General features: G+C 38.1%; 1 protein-coding gene across 1 annotated transcript in view; it reads right to left on the bottom strand.

The window, feature by feature from the left end:
* Positions 1–19,940: 19,940 nt before the first annotated feature.
* Positions 19,941–22,666, bottom strand: part of LOC103772702 (glycophorin-C-like) — a 29,751-nt gene continuing 27,025 nt past the window's right edge. Inside the window, exon 3 of the mRNA XM_008940044.1 lies at positions 19,941–20,657. Within this exon, the coding sequence (XP_008938292.1) occupies positions 20,461–20,657 (197 nt within the window). The 3' untranslated portion in view covers positions 19,941–20,460. The remainder of the gene's footprint in view (positions 20,658–22,666) is intronic.

The raw sequence follows: 22,666 nt of genomic DNA, 5'->3' as shown, positions 1-22,666 counted from the left end.
TTCCTGCTAAAACTTTTGTCTCCAAAGAAAGCAGCACTTCTTTTGAAAAGGAAAAGTGTTTGCTTTTGAATTTCTAACTGTCTTTAAAACACTAAAAAGCTTAAAGAGATGAGCATCACAGCAGTGTTGCTAGAAGTGAAATGCAAGAGTGGAGGTAATGTGCATAAAAGGGTTATCCTGTCTGGTGTGTCACAACTGATGAGGCCATCCTGCCACTCTACTCTGCCCTGGTGAGGCCTCACCTGGAGTCCTGTGTCTGTTGGAACGTATTTGGAGAAGAGCCACAGAAATTATCAGAGGGCTGGAGCACCTCTCCTGTGAGGACAGGCTGAGGGAGTTGGGGTTGTTCAGCCTGGAGAAGAGGAGGCTCCAGGGGGACCTTATAGTGACCTTCCAGTACCTGAGAGGGGCCTACAAGAAAGCAGGGGAGGGACTATTCAAAAGGGTTTGTAATGAAAGGACGAGGGGTAATGGCTTTAAGCTAGAAATGGGTAGATTTAGGTTAGATGTTAGGAAAAAGTTCTTCAGTATGAGGGTAACAGACCACTGGAATAGGTTGTCCAGAGAGGTGGTGGAGGCCCCATCCCTGGGGACAATTCAAGGTCAGGCTAGATGAAGCTCTGAGTAGCTTGATCTAGTTGGAGATGTCCCTGCTTATGGCAGGGGGTTTGGACTAGATGACGTTTGGAGGTCCCTTCCAGCCTAGACACTCTAAGATTCTATGAACTGCTAATGCTGAGTCACCTGAGAAGTGCTGTGAATTAATCTTTGGAAAAATGTTAAAATGTCAGTAAAACCACACAAAGTACATGCTGCATTCTGAGTTCCTGGGCTTCATTTCAGCTCCAGCTCTCTAGACTTTGCAGGGCATATGTTCATTTCCATCAAACCACTTCTGAATTCTTCATAACTACCTTGAGTAATCTGGCATGAAGAAAAGCCACTAAAGAACAATGCATGCAATATGCCTGTATACTTTCTGCCTACTCCAAAAGCTGCTGAAACTAATTAGAGGTTTTCTGTTGACTCAAATGGGCTCTGGAGCTGGCCCATAAAGGGGTAACATACTTGAAAACAGTGATATTAGGAAGACTGGCAGAAGAAAAAGAAATTTGCTGGAGGTATTCAAGATGGGAGGTAATTTCATTGGTTGACTGAGTTATGAGGCACCAACAGAGAGGTCTCTCTGATTTACAAATTGTAAATCTATGTACTTTGCTGTGGGGACCCAGTCTTCTGCTGCCTATTAACTTACATTGTTCAATTTGCAAATAGGTAGACACACATGTAAGCTATTTTGGGCATGCTGCTATCCAATTTGCATAGCAAATAGAGCCTGAGACGTGCATGAAAAATTCCCTGGACAACTGTATGCAAGTCTTTAAAAAACTTTGGTTCTGCCTTGAGACATGCAGGTGGCTGAGTGTCATCTCAAGGAATGGATGAGATTTACAACATTCATTTTAGAGGTGTTTGCTCAGAAAATAATATCCTCAGGTTGTTTTGGAGCTTGCAAATCACTTTCTCACCTTAAAGAATTTATGACACAAAATGTATGTGAGTTACTGCAAATTTAGGAAAAAAAAATCATGTCCAACAGCATAGAAGTTTCATTCCTCTTTCCACAGAGGCTGCACAGCCCTGTGCTTGCAAGGAATAATTTCCTCAGCATCCCAGACTGTATTCTTCTGGCTCTACAATTCTTAGATGACCATACTCTGTGAATAAATGCAATCTGGAGGGACAGTCATACTTCTGTAGAGGTGCTGAAGAGGTGTTCATCCAGATTCCCCTCAATTCACATAACTAGTGACTCTCCACCTCTTTGTCAAGACCTCCTTATTACATTCCGACTGTCTAATTCCTTAGCTGTGGTTGCAGCTGGACAGAAGGTTTCACATGTCTGGAGTGTGGACCACATCCTGAAGGAGAAGAACCATACTTGGATGCACTCTGAGTTGGGTTGTCTTCTCTCCTGCTGTCAGACAGCTGCTGTCCCTGTGGCAACCCATACAGCTATTCGACTGGAAAAGAAACATACCAGAAAAGTATTTATTCTTTAAGTGTCTTAAAGCAAAATTAGATACCTGAAAACAAGAAGAACAAGCCAGTCTCTCTCTTGAAGTATTGTTGAAAGATCATAGACCTCATTTGTAGCTTGCAAATTGTGCTACCTGAGGTATGACGGTCTGCTGCTGGAAGAACTTCCAGTCACAGGGAAGCTAAACGCTGCTCCTGGAGCCAAGCTGGCTCTGGTAATAATCCATGTGGTTCCTAGTAAATGGATCTTGTTTGAATACCAGAAAGAGAGCATGAGCAAGATGTACTACAGATGAAAGGACTACAGTGCCAACAATGATTATAGATCTTGTAAAAAGATGAAACAAATTTCAGACCCCTGTGTCACCACCTTTTCCAAATAGCTAACTGGGATTATTCTCCTCCACCTTCAGCTGTGAAGTGAGGCCCATACTGCCTCCTTTCACTGACTCTCTTACATAGCTCAATATCTCACAGTTAGAAAATTTTCCTTTAGACTATCTAAATTTTCCTTTTGTTCAGCTTGGTTTTAATAACTTTCTCTATCAATTCCCTCTATAACAGTTAGGTCTTCACTTCTCAATTTTTCTAGTCTTTTCTTACAGGTGCTAATAATAATAATCTTTTAAATGTATTTTCCCATTTAAATATACTTGCAGTGTGGAAATCTTACCAGAGTTTGAGGATGTAGGACACGTGTCCAGAACTTCTAGCTGTTCCAGACATATGCATATGCACAAATGGTGCAAGACAGCATGTGTTTCACAGTTCCTTCCTGATTATACCTATTTACAACCTGGAAATCTCAGCTTGCAATGCAGGAATCTTGTTCATCAAGCATAATCTCCTATATATGGTCTACCATTGCATTGAACCTCTTACCAAGCAAGCAGTTGAGCTTGGATACAGCAGAATTTTTCAGCTGTGGTAAGGACCTCAAGGGTAAGCACAAGTTCCTTAAGGCAGGGCTCTCTAAGAAGCCATTCAGTTGGCCACAAGGAAACATGAACATTTACAATGAGGAAAAAGGAATGTAAATTATGGAGCTAATTTCGAGGGGTGAACTGTGAAGTAGAATATCTAGGAGAGACTCAGGCAAATAATATTTGCCTGTGTCTCTGCTTTTGGTGAATGGTCAGCAATAAGACTATTTACTAATGCATCACTTTTATCACCCAATTCGTCATTTCCATTTTCCTTCTCTACTGACTTGATTCAAGCAAACAGCAGCATCTGAAATGTGTGGGGAGAAATTACAGCATCTGTCTTTAAAGTGACTTGCTTTTCTTTTTAAGCAGCTTCCATGCCCTACCCAGGCTTTGGAGGTTCTCTGCTGGATAATGTAAAATGACACTAACTGGGCTACTTGTATCTCTGCAAAGTGACTACATGATGGGATAATTAGCAGTGCTATATCTGCTAGAGTGAGTGATACCACTGAACACATTTTTGTGTTCAGCAACACAAACAAAAATGCCTTCAGGTTAAAGAGTACCTGAGCAGCTGATCGGCCTCCTGCACTGTTATTTCCAGGAGGAAATATCTACAGGCTTCATTCATGCATGAGGCACAGTTGTAATGCTGGTTTTATTTCCTCTTGCAATACTTGTCCTCTATGCAGGTAAATGATTTTTTGCAAGCAAGCTTAATTTAGGCAAGTATAGGTATTCAAGACATTTTGCAAGCAAGTGAGGTTGTGTAGATTTGCAGATCTGCTAGCTAAAACATGACCCTTAGATGAAAAAGTCCAAGTGCTTGGCCAGTTGGTCTCACACTGTTACTCCTGGATGAAGTCCAATAGCTTGTGCTGTGATTAGGCTTACATTTTTTTTCAGAAAACACAGCCAGTTTTGACCTGAAGCCATAGAAATGTGTGATCCATTTAGCCCACATTATGTATAAAGAGTCTAGCTTTGCTGATAAGATCCTAGGGTTCTTTTAAGTATTAGTACAGACACAGCTGTGGAGGACAAGAACCTGTTATGCTCTTAATCAGTGTATTTCAATGGTTAACTACACTCATTAAAAAGTATTTAATATGAATTTGCTCAGTTTCAGTTTACATAAATTGTGTATTATATTATTCTCTGCAAGATTAAAGAACAATTTTGTATATGCTATTTTCTTCCCAGGAAGGTTATGAATGCACTAATCATAGCTGTCTCAAGTCTTCTTTGAGATAAGATCAAATTTGCTCCCCATAAATATTTTTATTCATCCCTTGAGCTATATTTGTATCTCCTCCCTACACACTCTGTACACATCCTCTTTAAAATGTCAACACCAGAATTGGACATGCCATTCCAGTGTGCAGGAAATGTGCCAGCATCAGGTGAGCAATGTCAGAAAGGGAACAAACATCGTTACAGTTCTTGCCTGCTGGTGCATTCAATAAATTAGTTTGTTCACCCATTTGTATCATCCTTGCAAAGTATGTTGTGTTGTTGCTTTGTTAGGAAACTATAAATATGACTCACTGGTTACTAGGGTTCAGTTTCTCACTTCTTATCTTTAGATCAGTAATATTGCATTTCACTCACCTAAAATGCTCTTTGGATGGAGCAAACTTTCAAAGCAAAAACTGTAACTGGCCTTATTGACCTTTATTCACTATGTCACCCTCTCTGAGGAGCTATTCTGTATTTACCTCTAGATCACCTATGTGATACCACATTGGAAAGTGGACTAGGTTCTCTGAAGCTCAGACTTGTAATTCTCTGGTTTCATGTTTCATGAAAAGACAAGATAAGTTTTATTTAACCTTGGTAAAGAATAGCATTATGATTGTGAAAAGAAACTGGAGAGTGACGTGTAGGCCAAACATCCTGGTAAAGTTCCCATGCTGTCAGCTAGCATGAAATACGCCACCTCCATCACTAGAATTTACAGTGTCTGCAGCCCGCAGCTCCTTTGTGTTAGCAGAGATTCCTGCCACCAATTTATCTGGATTCCATAAGCAAGTCCATCCAAACTAAGACAAGCCTTGGGTTCATGTTAGGTATCCATCAGGACTTTGCCTTGCAAATACTCTTAGGTCAAGCCAATGAGTTCTGACACAACAGTTAATTTTCTAGGGAAGAGAAAGTCTTTTCACAAAATGGAAGCCAAATATTCATTTTTTTTTCCTATCAGAGTTACACTTGAAGGCAGACCTGAAAACTCTAGTGGTCTTTAATACCATGAAGATTAAAATGATGTCTGTTGCATAAAAGCCATGGATTGCAGTGTTATCTTCTTGAATAAAGCCACTGTTACAAAGGTAGTGTCTTGCTGACTGTATTATGCAGAGAATACGTGTCAAGCTTTTAAAAAGTCATTTAACAGAAGTTGGGAATGGTAAAAAAAAAAAAGCATATGAAGAATATAACTTTGTAAGTAATTTACTCTCAGATTCTTTGAAAGTGCTGTTGTAGTTTCCTTCACACAGGACAGGTCATGTTACTGTAGCTGTCTTAAGAAACCTCTCAAAAGGTGGACAGCTTCCAAGTGACATGAGGACCAATGAGAAAGAGAATGGAAATAACTGTTGGTCATCTGTTTTGATACAAAGGCTGTTAGGGCTCTGCTGAGAAACTATCAGGGACAGGTTCAGAACAAAGGAAAGGAATTATTACTTTATTAAACATGCTGCTGAGCTGTGTGAGTTCTTGCTTCAGCATCTCTGAGACAAAAATAATTACATGAATTCAAAACATTACCCTATAAGACTGGAAGAAAAAGCCTTACAATCTGAAGAAAACAACAACCTTCTTGTGATATAAGAAACCTCTACATAATAAATATTCAAAGTATATTGTACAGAAATTGCACCATAAACTTCTTCTGTTCTTGTATTCTTCTCTTATGTACATGTAATTTGTAAAAATCTGGGGACGAGGTACTAGGCGACACAGAATTATTTTCTGTCCCAGCAAAGCTCTTTTATGTTATGCTTACCTTCTTACAGAACTGCACACATTCCCAATACCAGAGTCAGTCTCTGACTGCTTCTGCAGTTTAGTGTAATATCAATATAAGAAATGTGAGAGAGATTTGTTGCCCTGAATCAACTAAAGACAAAATAAACAGAAAGAAAAGCTCACTACATAGGGAATCAGTATCCACTGGTGGGAAGCAACTGCTCTAGTGGCAAAGAAAGAGGGGTTGGATGCAGTCAAGAGGTTGATAGCAGAGTAACAACAGGAGAGTGAGGTAAGGAGGTGCTGCCTAGCAGTGCACTTGTCCCTGCAACAGACCAGAGTGCGTGAGCTGTGCTGGGTGTAGCTCATGTCTCAGTGGGAATAGTGCGATGCTGAGATCTGACTGAGAAGCCCACACAACATTAGCTGAGGTGTGCAGAGAGAGAGAAAAAGGGTGGAAGAAATGCCACCCTCTCTAAGCATCCTCTTCTGCCAGAAAATCAGTCGTATATAGACTAGCCATATAGAATTACAAAGAAATATGGACCTGCTCCAATTCAGAGTACCCTGTTCTCCAAGAAGAGGTATTTTGAGGCACTCTTCACTAAACATCACTGCATTTTCACACTGCATTTTTTCCTCCTTCAAACTTTGCTCCAGACTTCATCTCTGGCTGAAAATGGGTTCTGAAACACTCTGTTTGTCACCCTTCTAGCCAAATCAGAGGATTCACTGAAAATAAAAACTCCCCAGCTGTGGCTATTTACTAAATAAGAGAGGATTAGCTTCTTAGAGAAGGCCAGCACAGGAAGTTAACTACACCTAGCTGCTGTGCTGCATTGCAAACACTAGGTGACTGGTAGGATTCATGACTTTTGGATAAAAGCAGGATTTTTTGGAATGAAATCCAGGTGTACAGAGATTGAGCCAGTGTCAAGAAGTAAGGTATGCAGGAGTTCTGGGTTATTGATAAAAAGCCTCTGGTCATTGAAGCCTAAAATAACTTGGGTAGAATATGAGTTTAGGCTGAAAGGAGTTTGAGGCACTTAATGGTGAAGTGCTATTGTCAGTAGCAATGTATAAATAAAGTCTGTTATTGACCTTACTAGGCAGTAAATATAGGCTTTCTGAGATACCTCAAATGCATAGGTCTCCCTCTCAAAGGCATCTCTGTTCAATTTTCTGTTAGGTCTAAAGGATCTGACTGTGCATCATCATTTCTTACTATGAAGCACTTACTGATAGGAAGGCTGCTTCTGAAGATAGGGTTCAGCTCTGACTTAAAAACTCTAATCAAGCCAGGGTCTTCAGGCAGATTCTGTTCTCAGTTATCTCTGTGGAAATTGAGTAGCTTTATCAAAACTAGCTGATAGTGTAAGAACAGAGCGGTGGGTAGCATACACTCTGTAACTTTGTCTTCTAAATAACCTTCCTTATACTGCAACTAAATCACAATGTCCCTTTTTAAAGAGTATCTGAAATCACTTCCCTGAACAACCAGAGAAGCAGCAAAATTTAGACTATTTTTATTTACTATTTTACTCAGTCTTGAAATTAACATAACTATTCAAAAATAAATCAAACTAATTTTGTGAACATTGAAAGTTCACTCTCAGTTCTCAGACTGGACAGGTGGGATAAGAAAGTTGTTTTCCTTTTATTTTATGATTTAGGTTTAAGAGTGATGTCTTTACCTTGCAAAGTGCTTGGGTTATGGATGATGGTAGAACAAACTCTATTTTCTATTCTTAATCTTCTTGTCTGTGACTAAGTCCAAATTTTATCCTAACTTGCTTGCCATAATTTCTGTCATATGAATAGGATTACCTATTCTAAGCATTATAGATCCAGCACTCAATTCCCAGATCTCTGGGGATACTGTCAGTGAACTATACTGTATATGGCCTTTTAACACTAATAAGCAACTTAAATTTTGTTTGATCTTTAATATATATTAAAAAATAAATCAGTGACTTTCCAGGAAGTTCGATCAGAAGTAATTACACTTGTCAAATCCAAATGTGAGCAAAACTGTGCTTCTTAAGAGAGACTCTCCAGTTTACACCAAATGTAAGATCTTGTGTAAGGGTAGAAAATCAATTAAAAGTTTTTTGTTTTTGTTTTTTTTTTGTTTGTTTTTTTTCAGTCCTCAAAGACATTATATATTTGCGATGGAGAACTTTCAAACTTTTCCCCTTGATCTGAGTATTCCTGTGAGGTAACTAACTTTGCACAGGCCCGTAATAGTAAAATGTTGTCAGTAAGTCTTCCTTTTCAGGTAAGCAGAAAAAACTTGTTTAAAGCACCTTCCATTTTTGAAAGCGTTTTCCCCTTCATAAACCTTGAAGTGCTACAGCAAAGCTGGAGCTGTCAGTGTACTGAAGCCTGCCTGTCGTTTATGGAAAACTCAAATTTCATATATCAAGGGCTTGTGTGAAAATTGCTTTGAGTGTTAATTGCCCAAATGATTCAGCTTTATAAGAGCCTCTCTTATGTACTCAAGTATGTCTCATAGCATGCTGAGTGCCAAGCTCCAATAGAGAGCCAGCTGTGCTCTGCTCCCAGATGTTTGAAGAAGATAATTCTTGCCCATCACTTCAGTCCTCCTCCCAAAATTCTGAGAAATTTGTTTAATGAAGTCATTAATGCACAATAGCACATTTCTTCTTTTTTTTTCTGTTAAAAAAATACTCCCTAGAAGGTATGCAAGTTTACTTTGGTTTATAATTACAGTAGCACATTGTCAGATTAACTGTGCTGAGGAGATAAAGGCCATCAGTTCTGTAAAAATAAGACTCTGCCAATATAATTTAGAAAGGATTGGATCTCTTTTCTTTCAAATGTGCTTCTTGTTTGCTGTATTTGAGGTTATTTTAATTCTCCAGTTTACTTATTGCAACATGAATTGCTATTGTAAACCCAACAAAAAACATACTCAGTCTTAAGTCTTGGATTCAAGCCTTTTCATAACTGTTCTTTATCCAGATCTCAGTTTTCCACATTCATGTATCAGATCCTTGACCAATTTATACTGCTTAGAAGTTTTTAAGTCAAAGTAGCTACAGTGAAGTCAAGGGATCGGTATTGATTTATACTAGCTACCTGTGAGCTGAGATCCTGGATCCAAACAACAATCTTTCTGTCTTTTACAGTGAGATCCTGCACGAACTTTGTCTATCAATGTGCAGGTGCAGAGAGTTTCAAAGAGAGGTTTTCTGTGCTATATGACAATAAAAGATTTGTGAGATCCACAGCTTGATCTTCATAGTGAGTGGCTACCATAAATTCCTACTCCTATCTGACTCAATCGTCAGTAGAGATTTCTCTCAAGCTAGGCTGTAACTGAGTTTGAACGACCATAGATAAGTGCTGGGTTAATTCAGCCTGGTTTTGTGGCCATGCTGCTCTTGAATCACAAGTATATAGCTGTATTTACATAGCACAGGTGCTAGGCAATATGACTTCATTTTCCATGGTTCCAAAGGTACCATGGTAGAGCTCATCTGTCTTCCTAGGTATCTGTCTTCACCCACCCCCACAGTATCTCAAGCCCACAGGTTGCTCTGGTTTTACAGCGTCTGATCCAGCTTCTGTTCTGAGTTACAGACTGCCCATCATCTGTAGCCTCTTTCAGCCATTGTTAAAGTTAGTGCAAAGTCCGTTTTTGCTGTTTCAATCACAGATGATAAGACCTTCTGGAAAGCACTTTGTATGTAGCTGATGGCCCTCACAAGCTGGTGGCAGATGTGATGTGGAGGTTATTGAGGCTGCATGCAGATCTGAGAGACATGAGGCAGTGGAGCTCCTTGTGCTAACAGTGGGATGAAGCAGCTGCCCTGAAATGGAGCCACAGCAACAAAAAGCTGCATAAATCTGGGTCAACCACAGTGACTCTAGATGCCTCTTCTCTTTATGAAGCTAAGTGAGCTATTTGCTTGTATCTCTATCAAACGATCCATTCAAAATTAGGACATACACACCTGGGGATACAAATAATTTCCTGATCTTGCTCCCACTGGTGTTAATGGGTACAGTGGTGCAACGCTTAACTTTCTCTATATGGGCTTAACAAAAGACCTTTAGAAATACAATTTGTATTGCTATCTTGTCTTTTTAACTGGAATATGAAACTGTGTTTTGGAAGATTGTTTCAGCAAGGTGCTGTGCAGTCAGAGTTTGTCGTTCAGAGATATATTGCTGTTTCACTCACCATCCGCAAGAACCTAGAAAACACAGGCAGAAACGTACAGGCTGAGACTAGCTGTCTCCCAAGATATGGAGATCTTTTTTATTTATGATTTTTTATATTCAGATGTTGCCTGTAGATGGAAATACAGAAACCATTAGAAAAATAGAAACCATTAGAAAAACACTTAACTATTTCACTATTATTTTGCTTTAAATGGGTATTTCAAATATTCTTTTCTTTGTAATTCTCAGGAAATGCATTATTTTTATTCTCACAGGCTTTGCTAAGCAAACAAACTGTAATAGGCAAATATAACTGCTCTTTTGGGGGAGTAATTTTTCTGCTCCTTAACTCATAGAAGGCTTTTGATGCTCCTATATTGTCTGTAAGATATTGTACAGCTGAAAGTAACCTCCTAAAAATTTATTTTCTAGACACAATGGGACAAAATATTCATGCCAATTTGTTGTTGGGACAGAGAGAACTAAAATTTGTGTTTTATTGAAAAGGGATACTCACTGAATATATATCATGATCTAGAGGACATAGACATGCAGGAAGCCACTCCTATTTTTTATAAGCTATCCCCCTGCATGCTTATACCAATGCACTTCTTGTATATTAAGTATTCCTGATCAGCTATGGATGTGAGAGAAACATCAGTCTCAGCTGGAAGCTTTTAGTTGCTTTGAGAAATCTGGAGAAGCTTCTGATTTTAGCTGTAGCAGTCAAAGTTTCAGTTCTTTTTATGATGAATGGCTTTTAAGGTGCTAGCATGTATAACAGCAGAAAGTTTTGTCTTGTGGAAGACAATAGAGCACCAAACTTACTGATAAAAATCATTAAGCTTTACCTGTGATAAAGGATATTTTTGGTTTACCTGCAGAATCCAAAGGGTTTTCTAATCTTCTTCAGATCCAACTTTAGTTAGGAAAGCTGAAGTCAGCTTTGACAAGGCCACTTAAAAATAACTGAACATCTCACAAATGGACTACTAGCAACAGAAAGTACCATGACTCAGCTGCATCCTTATGCAGCCTTGCAGGGATAGATGACGCTTTAATTTTATCAGGCTTTCTGGAGGAATATTGACTGAAAGTTTAGAGAATATTGGCTGAAAACTAAGAATGCAGAAATAAAGTCTTAAACTTGTACTTACAGCAGCAAGGTGGAGAAAACAATATGGAAAAATATTAGAAGTTAAAAAATAAAACCCAAGGATATGTTCTTGCAGATAGCCTGGATAGTCACTGTAGGGATACATGTTAAATACACAATTTTAAGAAACTATATATCATTTTCTCAAAGGTTTAATTTTCCATAATAATACCAATAAAACAAAATAGAGCCCTTGGAAAGTGTGAACTCTTGCCTGTACTCAGAGCTAGGCAATGAATGATTATATATATTTTCCCAGTTCCACCTTAACCCAATGCATGTAGAGAGGGCAAGATCTAGGAAGACACTGTACAGGAAAAATCTTTACTAGATAAAGAGAGGCAAACACATTCTATGAATGTTACTGCAGAGGGAAGCTGAAAAAAATGTTATTATGCATTTTTGTAAAGTTAGCAAGTTTTACTGCACAGCACGTAAGAGCTGGAAAATATACAGTTTTATTGCATAATGACCTCTTATTCATCTGTTTTTTCTTTAGAATTATTATTTACTCTTTATTGCAGAATGGGGACAATTTTAAGGAGTTAACAGGTGATTTTATTTAAAAAAACAAACAAACAAACAAACAAACAAAAACCCCAAAAAAATTCAATTTTGGCCAAGAAACTGGTTTATATAAAACGTAATGTTTGGTCCATGTCAGAACAATATTCTGGTAATGCTTTCTTTTAAGCTTTGAGTAGGAAAGTTGACCTTTGTTGGGACGGTGACTTTCATGCACAACTATGATATTACCTTCCTTACCTAAATGCCTTACTGAATGTGGTTTGATAAAACTGTTTTTTCAAGATATAAGGTTATTTTGTATTGGAAATAAGCCACCCCACAACCAAAACATCAACAATTCCCTCCTCTGAAGATTAGATCTATGAAAAGGTCAGCCATAAACTAATAATAAACTTCTTGATCCTACAGGAGGAGGTGATAACATCTGGAAGGCTGGGGTGAAACAAAAGAATTGGGACAGGCTTTCAAAGTTCATGTAACTCATAACTCTGATTGGGACAGTAAGTAAGCTGACTCGGTAGGTCAGATAAGTTTTATAATTATCTGATTCTGAACTATTTGGTGTTCTCCTTTGGACTGTAATTAATTTTTCGTTGCAGTCAGTAAAGCTGAAAAGATGAGAGAGCTGTTTAAACACAGGTGCCAGATTCTTTTGGAGGGAAGAAGAAGGGGAGAGAGGTATTGAATGCTAAGACTAAGAAAACTCATTCTTTGGAGGTTGGGCACAAGTCTAATAGACTAATTCTTATGGCTTAACTTTTGGCAAGTGTTCAGCACCTTGCTGTTCAGGGGAATCAACTTGTTTCTGTTTCTGTGCTCTGCTTTTCATTTTTCATTCTCCTGTCTTACATCCTGGTGTCAGAAGCATCACTCATGTCACGCAAGAAGTAGGACTGAGAGAGTCCTCAGCTCCCTTCATGGAACATCGGTCTTTATCCCTTTACCAGAAAATTGAGAGATGTAATAATCTCTCTGATTCTTCAACTTCTGTTCTGGTAGGTAACTCGTGCTGCTGCTGAACAGAGGGGAATGGAGATATTTCAGCTCTAGAGAAGAATTTCTGAGCACCAAGCTGTATTTATGCATAACATTACAGGAATATTAGAAAAAGTATGGAGAGCCCTGAGGGTCACACATGTATTTGTGAAACAAAAAATTATGAATGGAGAGTAAAGCAGAAATTGTCAGTAAAGAATGGCAGAAAGTGTAATTTAATCAAAATACAATATAAAATCTTATTTAAGTTAAATGTGACTTACAGCAGGCTTTATTAAAATGCTATTGATCACTCCATTAGGCATTAGAATGAATAAAGATGATTGTTCCCAGTAACCAAGAATATGGTGTTGAGTTGCATTTTATCAGCATATCCATATGTCACACTGAGAAAGGCTTTCAAGTGAATCTGCTAACAATCCCTCAGGAAGATTATATACTCTCTTTTCAAGATACTGGAAACTGAGTGACCACTCAAGTCTTCCTGGTCATTGACCAAACATCAGAAATTAGAAAACCTCACTACATATACTTATAGTAAGACTGGCTGCAAAAGGTTTAGGTTTTACACTTTTTTTTTTTTTTTTAAGCTGAAATAGAAATATTAATAAAAATCTTTGCTGGGAAGCAAGCTCATTACTACAAGGTCTGAATCCTTTTCTTTCTCAATGTAGTCAAAATATCCTGTACTGAGACACTAGGTTCAGCACTGATGATAGAAGAGGTGTGAAGCAAATCATATGTACGTGTAAGATGCTGGTATGTGATGGCATAGATTGCTGAAAACTCTTATTTTCATCTGCACCCCTTTATTCAGTATTTTTTACCTTTACTTGGCTCTTTGTTTCTGCTGTAAGCTTGTCAACCACTGGTCATCAGTACAGTATGAATTTGGTCCCAATACACTTGTTTTTAATTTCCCAGCAAACAGCCTATGACCAATCTCTAAGGAATTTCATGCCATGCAGTGCCACTAGTAACAGTAAAAGCCATCACAGATTTGGGCTGCTGAAGCACCTCCAGTAACACTGAATCCCATTGTCAGATGGATATGAAGTCAAGGTTAAACTTCTGAAATGTGCTGGTCAGTAATGGAAGATCCAGCATGTAGTCTTCAGTAGTCTTCCCTCTCTGTCATCTCATCAAGAACATTGCTAATGAACCATTTTGTTACTGATGGCCTCCCAACAGTCCTATGTATTAAAGTCCTGTGGCACATGAAAGCCACATTGGAAGAGCTGTTCTTACCACAACTTTTCCACTTATGGGTACCCTCCAGATTTTCACTATTTTGAGGAATCATTTTGACCCAATAATATCACTTAAAGACCTACTGGTTGTGTTGGTATTTTTGTTTGTTTGTTTGTTTGTTTTGTTTGTTTTTTTCCTCACTGACAACAATGATCTTTGAAATATAAAGGGAGACAGTGTGAAGATTACAATACACACAATAGTGGGCATAACCTCGGAATATTCTTTAACTAGGAATATATTGAGATAAAAGGGAAATTGTATGGAAAGCATCAAGAACAAAGCAGAAGTATTCACATTTAGTAGCAGCTGGGTGGAAGGCAGGCCGTCCCTCAGTAAATACCCATCAGATGTTTTTAAGTCTACCTGCAATTTTTAAGAACACCATGTCTTAGATAAGAGACCAGTGCACAGGTCCACGCCGGCATCCACTGGGTAATGTTCCTTCAGAGAGAATTATTATTTGATTTCTATTTGAAGTTTGACTCCTGCTTAGATATATCAAAAGTGTCTCATGCTTTTTAAATGGAAACACTCCCAGTGTATCTTTCAGAGTTTGCATGCTCTATTACTAAAAATTCTAGACTACTATTCCTTTTTGATCTACATTCTTATGAAAACAACATAATTGGCAATTCTAAAAGTTCATGGCATTTTCAAAGAGAACAAAAATATGATAACAGTCTTTTAAATGCTGAAAATGACAACTTTAATTATAAAGTTATATATTTCTTCATATTCTAGCTTTTTTTTTTTTTTTCCCAAACCAAAATATAGTAGATTTACACCAGCAGTGTATTAATAACTTTGGTAAATACAAACATTATAGTCAGCTTTAACATACAATTAATGGTAAGCTCTGAATGCTCTGGGTTCACTATTCTTGTAATGGTAAAGTAGCAATTCTAATAGACTTTAATACATGTCATATACTTTCCATCATACATACAGTTTTAAACAACAGAAAAATGGTGTGAAGGCAAGAGGTTATGCTGAAAGATCAGCATGTATAAAAATTCCAACTTTAATTTAGTATATTTCTTTCTGACATGGGTGGGAATACAGTTTTGTTACAGGAAGGATAAAAATAGTCAGTGAAATTCTTGTCCTGATGAAATGAGTGGGACTTTATCCCAACCACAGAGGGAAGAGCTGTGCAGGATAATGATTACTTATTTCCAGCCACTGACACTATTACCATCTTGATTTAGAGAAGGCCCTCTACTACTACAAATGTTTCTTTTCTTTGTAATATGGTTGGAATCTTTACTTGCCATATAACATTTTATTTTGTATCATTAACTTCTTTTAATAACTACCTGATTTTCCAGACATCAGATGTGTGTTCGTTGCTTGTTCAGGGGTTCTTTAGTTTTCTGTCTTTATATGACCTGCTGCTGTGAAGCTTCTGCATTTTTTAAACATACAAAGCTTTCTTATGTGAAGAACTGAGGGATTTTGGAAAATGCGATAAACACCTCTTTAAAACATTTAATGTGAATATTCTTTTGGTGTGTATTTACCCGTACTTTTTGATTGGACTTGCATATGCAAGGAATTCAAACACTTCATATAAATCAAAGAAATTTGTTGTCAGCAGTTACCTTCAGCAAATACACTTTGATTTTTTTGAACAGTAGTATCTATTTTGTTTGATGAGAAGCTGTTTTCCATCTCTATTGGCATCTAATTACCTTCTCCTACTCTGTATCTTTTCACTGATTTGCATCTTGTCTTAGTGTTTCCTGTATTCTGTGAGGAATTCTTGTAGGCAGTAGCTAATGGTGCTAAAATACTTATCTTGCAGTACAAATGTTTCAGCACCTTGTCTGCATTCCTTGCTGAAAAGGAGCAGTTCTTTTTATTTCCCCCTCCTGGTGTTCCCTAGATTTGCTTTAAGAGAAAAATTGATGTTGATGTTCTGAGGGATCCTATGGTACTATTTTTAATAGCCCTACAAAGTGATTTGGTCCTGTTCTTCTAAAATAAAATATATATAGAGAAAGAGTTACCTTGACTGGTGGCTGATTAAATCCTCAGGGCAGCATTAATGTGCAATGGCACATTGGACCTCAGGAAAACCTGGAATGACAGAGGCCAAGCCCCAGCAAAAAATGTGTACTAGGTCCAGTAATGAGTGAACAGATACACATTTAGGACTGACTGGTTTTAGTCAGAATTACTCTGCTGAGCTGTAATGCTGCTACAAGGGCTGACATTGGTAAGGAGTCGTTTTTGTGCAGGGGAGGACTGTACAAGTATGCTCCAAAAATAAGAAGAAATTAAGTTCCAGATGTCAAGGCAGAATGGTAGAATATTGAATCTGTGAAAACTGTTTGCAAAGCCTGACAAGAAAAAAACTGGTTTTAAAGCAGGTTAATTTCCCTTTTTTAAACAATGGCTTTTTGCAGCGAGAGAATTTGAAAGCTCCATGGACCCACTCTTAAAGCTCACCAATGTCATCAGAAATGTTGTGTTTAATTCTGGTCATTTCAATATATCTTTAAAAAAATGTCTTGTGTTCCTGCAAGATCATATTCATCTCCTTTCTTCCACCTCCAGCAAATACTGGTCTTTTTGATGCACAGCTTTCCTGTACACCTGTGAAAAATGACTTCTACACAGGGATCGGTGTCTTTGTGTGCAAAGTGGGTTTCAGCAAGCTTTCACAGGGCATTAAGGCATCAGGACAAAACCAAGTTGCTTGAGGGATCATCATACTGCTTCCTTCTTTAGTGAACACTGGAGATTTATAGCACTAAATTTATCTAAACTCAGAGCTTGCAGTGCTATATTTAGAGCAGTTTTCTGTGAAAATGTGGCATATGTGATGACTTTGCAAGTCAGTTTCAGGTCAGGTTGTTCAGGTATGATCAAATTTGACACAGGATTGGCAATCTAAAGCTAAAACTTTTTGAAAATTGGTTCTTGGCTGGCAGAGAGGGACAGAGTATCTCCTTTGATAAAACCAGATAAATAAATACATATGTATTTATGTATTAAATACATAGGTATTTAAGTCATTAATTTATGTAATAAATTCATAAGTATTTAAGTCCCAGGTGACAACCTGGGAGACTGTAAACAAGAATGGCAGTAATGGCTGGGGAGATTAAGTACCAGAGTGCTCCAGGACAACAGGCCACAGAAGTAGAGGGATCTGGGATAAAAGTAGGCGAGGGTGGGGCAAGGAGCAGAAAGAAACTGCCTCCTTAATTCTCCCATTCAGGAAGCAAATTGTAAAAATCATTTAATCATCAGTGATGAAAAGCTATGGCTGCCAACTGAGATATCTCAGTGTTGTACATAATGTTTGGTTTAGCATAGCATGTTGCTTGCAGGAGGATACTTTGCTAATTAGTCCTAAAATTTATAGGAATTTTGTAATGCACTCTCGTTATGCCCACATTTAATTACTCAAAAGAATAGAGTTATTATATTAGTAAAAAATATCGGGATGAGACCGTTAGAATCTGACAGTCATCAGATGTCATAAGCTTCCTTCATTATAAAACAAAATTTGTACTGAAGAAAAAGAAATAATCAGAAAACCTCCAGAAACTATCTTTCCTTTCTATTTAGTGTCCTTGAGTAATTTCTAAATACACAAAGCCCTGGTACCCAAAATGACACTGTACAAAATAACTTAAACCATAGGTCTTGCCAGAGTCATTGCTCTGCAAATACTCAAAGTGGCTCATTACCTGTAGGGAAGATGTTGCTGTATGCTTGGAGTATTTGTAAGCCTAAATTAATAGTGAAAATAGGATAAAAAGATTTAATTAAGCTACTAAAAGGGGATATAGTCAAAGACTGGTAGTTGCATTCAGTTCAGATTTAGGGGGAGGAATGACACAAAGTCTGGTGTTGGCAGAACTAGTAAGAATTGGCTGAGCTCCACTGAACTCATATTATACCACCAGAAAATCTGGCCTCAATAATTCCAGTGTGGACACTTAGTCTCAGTCCACTTCATAATTACAGAACTCGCACACATCCCAAAAGAGACTCTAATTACACTTCTCCTGTGTATCAGGAATGACACGGTTGTGTAATTATTATCAGGAGGCTCAAGCTGAAAAAAAAAAAAAAGAATTTCATGACTGGGGAGGTCGGTCGGAATTTATTCCTGATGTCCCTCACATCTTCCTCCAAGTCAATTTTCTTGGAGATTACATGGTTCTGAGCATATGAAAGGGGACAAAAGGCTAGTAGTCCTCTACAGGTCCTGCTAGCACCGGAGGAATTTTTTTTGGTGTTCCCATGTCTTGTGTGTGAGATACAGCAGAGCTCAAGTCACCCAATTTACCCTCTCCTCACAGGAAATATTTACATTTATCTTGAACTGGAGAGTCATGGCCTTCAGTTTTACAAACTGTCTTACAGTTGTGATTAGTGAATTGTTCCAAAACTTGTCCTAGAAAAATGAAAACAGATTCCTTTTTCAAAAGTAGTAAAAAGATTAAAATAGTAATGTGTCTTAGGAGTAAACAGTCAGGTACACAATACCAACATATTTGAGCTCTGCTCTTGCTGGGTTTTGTCCATTTTATACTGCATTAGCCACTGGATACAAGTATTTGTGCACTGGTATGTTACAAGAATTATCTTAAGCATTTAGTAAATTTGGCATGATTTTGATCTTTGGTTAAAATACAAACACACGAGGATTTAGGACTCAAAATTGAAAGTATCAGCATTCTAAGACTAATTAAGAGTACTTCAGATACCAAGAAAAGACTGAGATTGTGATTGAAAGAGAAAAATATTCCATTTCTTCACTTGGATCCTCAAAGTCTTCTCTTGCTCAGTTCTGTCTTCCCTTACAGCATTTTTGTGTCCTGTTTTGGTAACGGAGTCCAGGAGCTTTCCAAGCTCTGCTACAAGAAGTGAGCATGAGAGATCAGCTGCAATGTCTTGAAGGATGAGTTGTAGATGTCTTTATATATACGTACACACATACATAGTTCAAGACACAGGGGAAAAACATATTGAGTTGAGCAGATCTCATCAATGTCTTATTTTTCGTTGTGTATTTCTCCTCCTCTGTTTTCAGTAGTCCAGGGCACCACTGCAGCTGGGGACGAGCAGGTGCAGGGAACAGTTATCCTGTTTCCAGAGCTAGCTGTGGGCTTCAGTTAGGAAGCCAGCTTACTGGGGTAAGGAAACTCATCACTGGCAATTCTTAGGCAAGGAACAAGACCTTTTCATGTGACCCACTATGACTAATCTATTTATTTATTTATAATAAAGCATCGGTGATGGGTGTAATTCTCTTATATAGCACAATGCAAAGGATATACAGAGGCCATAGAGTGGGAGATACCACCACAAGCTGTTGAGATGCAGGTAGACAAGCTTCTTTGTAGTGGCAGCCTTATGGTTGCGTTTGTGTAAGATTTATCAGTTTCTGCACCAGAAATAAATTTCTCTCCCTACAAAAAACCCAAAATCCTGGTGGTAGGCATTCAAGAGAATTTTCCAATGCAAAATAAATAAATAAATACTCAGGCAAAAATACCTTACATTAAAAAATCTATCTCAGCTCCATTGTTTCAAAAGGCCTACTCAAACCAAGATATTTACCTTTTAATGTCTATCTGTTTATGCATACATGCAGGGAGCCTACTAACTAATTGGAATTATATTTGTAAGTCTACTGACTATAATATACTACATTGTAAATTCCAACATTTTGCAATTCTAAAGCTCCCTGCAGTGCAAGTTAGAAATAAATCCTTCATTCTTACATTTTCCATGTTTTCCAACAGTTTTATTTCCTTGTGGTTTATTTTATATTTATATATATAAAATTCAAAAAATTTAAAAAAAAATTCCTAATCTAAATCCCCAAGCAAACAAAATGAACTCCCCTGTGCCAATAAAATTGGATATTTAAGTGGAAGAGGGAGATAACTGGGCTACAAAGCTATTTTTGTTCCAGCTACATCAGCTTTAACTAGTTAAACGTTTGTTCTGTGACCATTTGAAATTCAGTTTCAGTTAGTTGTGTATCATAGCAGTATAGGATGCATCATTAACTCTAAGAGGCTGTTTTCCATTGGCATCTGCTATTTTCACCAAATGTCAAGGCTTGACATTTGCTATCTTTATCTGGTTTTGGTGTATCATTCATACTGAGATTTTGTTTCTTCTTATCTGATATTGATTTCAACTGTGACCAGCTGTGTTGCTAATAAAACCAACAAGCATGTATCTGGCATTTAGTTCTTCACCGGTAGAGGAAACGAAGCAACTCAGTGACAAAAAAAAGTAAAGAGATACTTTTCAATTAGAATGCTTGCTTGTTTCCTCATGTTCTCCATCTCGTAGCACTTCTGTTGATGTATCATTTCTGATTCCTTTGCTTGGGGAACTCTCCATGGAAATCCTTGCCTCTCAAATAAAATATTCCTTTTTGCTCTCATCCACTGCTTCCTGGAGAGTGGGGTCACTTTTCAAAGCAGCATCTGCGCTTTCAGCAAACTCCGTTCCTTTTGCCTCGTTGGTGTGGTAAGTGCCCTTGTGCCTGTACATGTACCGGACCATCACCACCAGCAGGCAAATGAGGACAAACACCACTGCAGCAATCACACCTAGAGGAAAGAGACCAGTTAATTGTATTGTAATACACTAATAAGATATGAGCAGTGTCTCACAGGCAGACACTGCAACTTGAGTTACTTGACAGGGAGAGGCCTGTGCATCATGTTTGTATATTGCAGCGGCCAGAGTTGGAACAGAGTCCCATACTGCAAAAAACAGGCTGGGATATAGATACTGTAGGAATGCAGGTCAAATTCAATGGCTTGATTTGGTTGAACTTGTTTGAGCTAAAATTTTATTACAAAATCCAGAGAAATAAGAGAATACAAAGGAAACCAAACAGATTTCTTCCATCCTTCTGGTAACATAAGCCCAGGGGAGCTTGCAGGCAACCTGACCCTGCTTCCCCAAGTGTACTCAGTTTCAGGAGAAGCATAGGCCACTGAGTATTGCTGAGGAGACATGCACTAGTCATGTGACTGCACTAGTGCTCTGTATTTGCACGCTGCCATTTCATACTATGCTCTAATTAAGAAAGTCTGATTGTCATGAATGTGGAAGTGATGCCTGGGAGGAGGAAGGAATTTGAGGTAGACCTTTCCTGTCTCCTGGACTAAGGCTAGTTACTAGCAATGTGTTGTTTAGACAAAAATTTCCATAGGTAACCCAAATGTAGATAGCACTAAATGGTGAATGGAAGCACTCACAGTGAAGGAAAGTAAATTCAAATTCCAGGAGTGGTTGTGCAGAGAATGCTATGTGTCCTTGTTTCCCAGAGCCCTTTCCTTTTTTAACTTTTCTACTGTGAAAGGTTCAAGTCCATGAAAGAGAGGCACTCTTGAAAAATCCATGGTTAAAAAACTACAAGCTGTATCCAGTTCCCCCCAGATCAAATTGTTCACTTAAGGATTCTGAAAATGAATGTATTTTGAAGTTTATTCAGCTTGTGTTATAGAAATAACACTTTTTACATACTACTGGGATGTACTTATAACTTTAGCTGTGATTCTGTACAAGTAAATGATACTGAGCAGATTCTATATTCACATGACTCCAGAAGTAAACCAAACACTAAAGAAATACACAATAAAAGCACAAGAACAGGACATTGTCAGGAAAATCCCATACGTGGAGTGTGAAACTGCTGTGAGAATACAATAGGTAGGAATTCATCTGAGTCATTGTAGGCATCTACAGTTCAGGAGGCTCCATCTGAGTTACCCACCTTGGGCTTCCTCTACTATCAGTGGATGGTGTGTGTGTGTGTGTGTGTGTGTGTGTGTGTATGGTGATTCTTCTTCTAGAATTGCATTCTTATGTTTGGTCAGATGAATTGCTCCCTGGAAATGCCTACTACTCTGCTGAGACAAAGAGGGGTACGTAGACAATATCTCTCTTCTGTCCCCTGTGTTTGAGGTATGTGGCAGGAGTGGGTATCTCCAAAGCTTTATGAAGCTGATGATTTATCAGCATGAGTAAGCTGGGTGAGGACACCCTATCGGCATGAAAACAGGGGAATGGACAGAATATTAGCAGGGTAAATAAAAATTGTACCTCTGTCTTAAAAACACAATGCTTGCAATGTTATCCCACAGATGGTGCCTGGGTCTGGAAAATGATATTACTGCTAGCAGAAATGAAATTGCTTATACAAAGAACTTTAGGTTTACAATAATATCATAGCTGCAGTGGGATCTTTGTCAGTTTTTAGGACCTCACTGGTATCCCTTGACACAAGAGGCTTTAATAGGCTTTGGATGTAGCATGATATTAATAAACCTAAGAGACTAAGTACGAATCAATTTACCTGCTAGTTGTTCATAGGAACCTGAAATTAAAGCTACGTGAGATGGGACCTGAGGGAAATATAGCAGAACCTCACCAATTTGCACTAATGATTGGTATATCCCCTTGTGAATGACTGAAATTAGTGCATTAACATGGAAATGAACAAACACAATAAAAATAAAAAGACAGGTTCTCTCTGTGAACATAGCTTTACTCATTTATTCTTACAACTGTATTTATTTTAAATGCACGAGAGAGCTTTAATGGAACA

The sequence above is a fragment of the Merops nubicus genome, unplaced genomic scaffold (genome assembly GCF_000691845.1).
Source record: "Merops nubicus isolate BGI_N331 unplaced genomic scaffold, ASM69184v1 scaffold14695, whole genome shotgun sequence".
NCBI lineage: Eukaryota > Metazoa > Chordata > Aves > Coraciiformes > Meropidae > Merops > Merops nubicus.
Note: the sequence above shows the minus strand (reverse complement) of the source record. Positions and strands in the feature narration are given on the sequence as shown.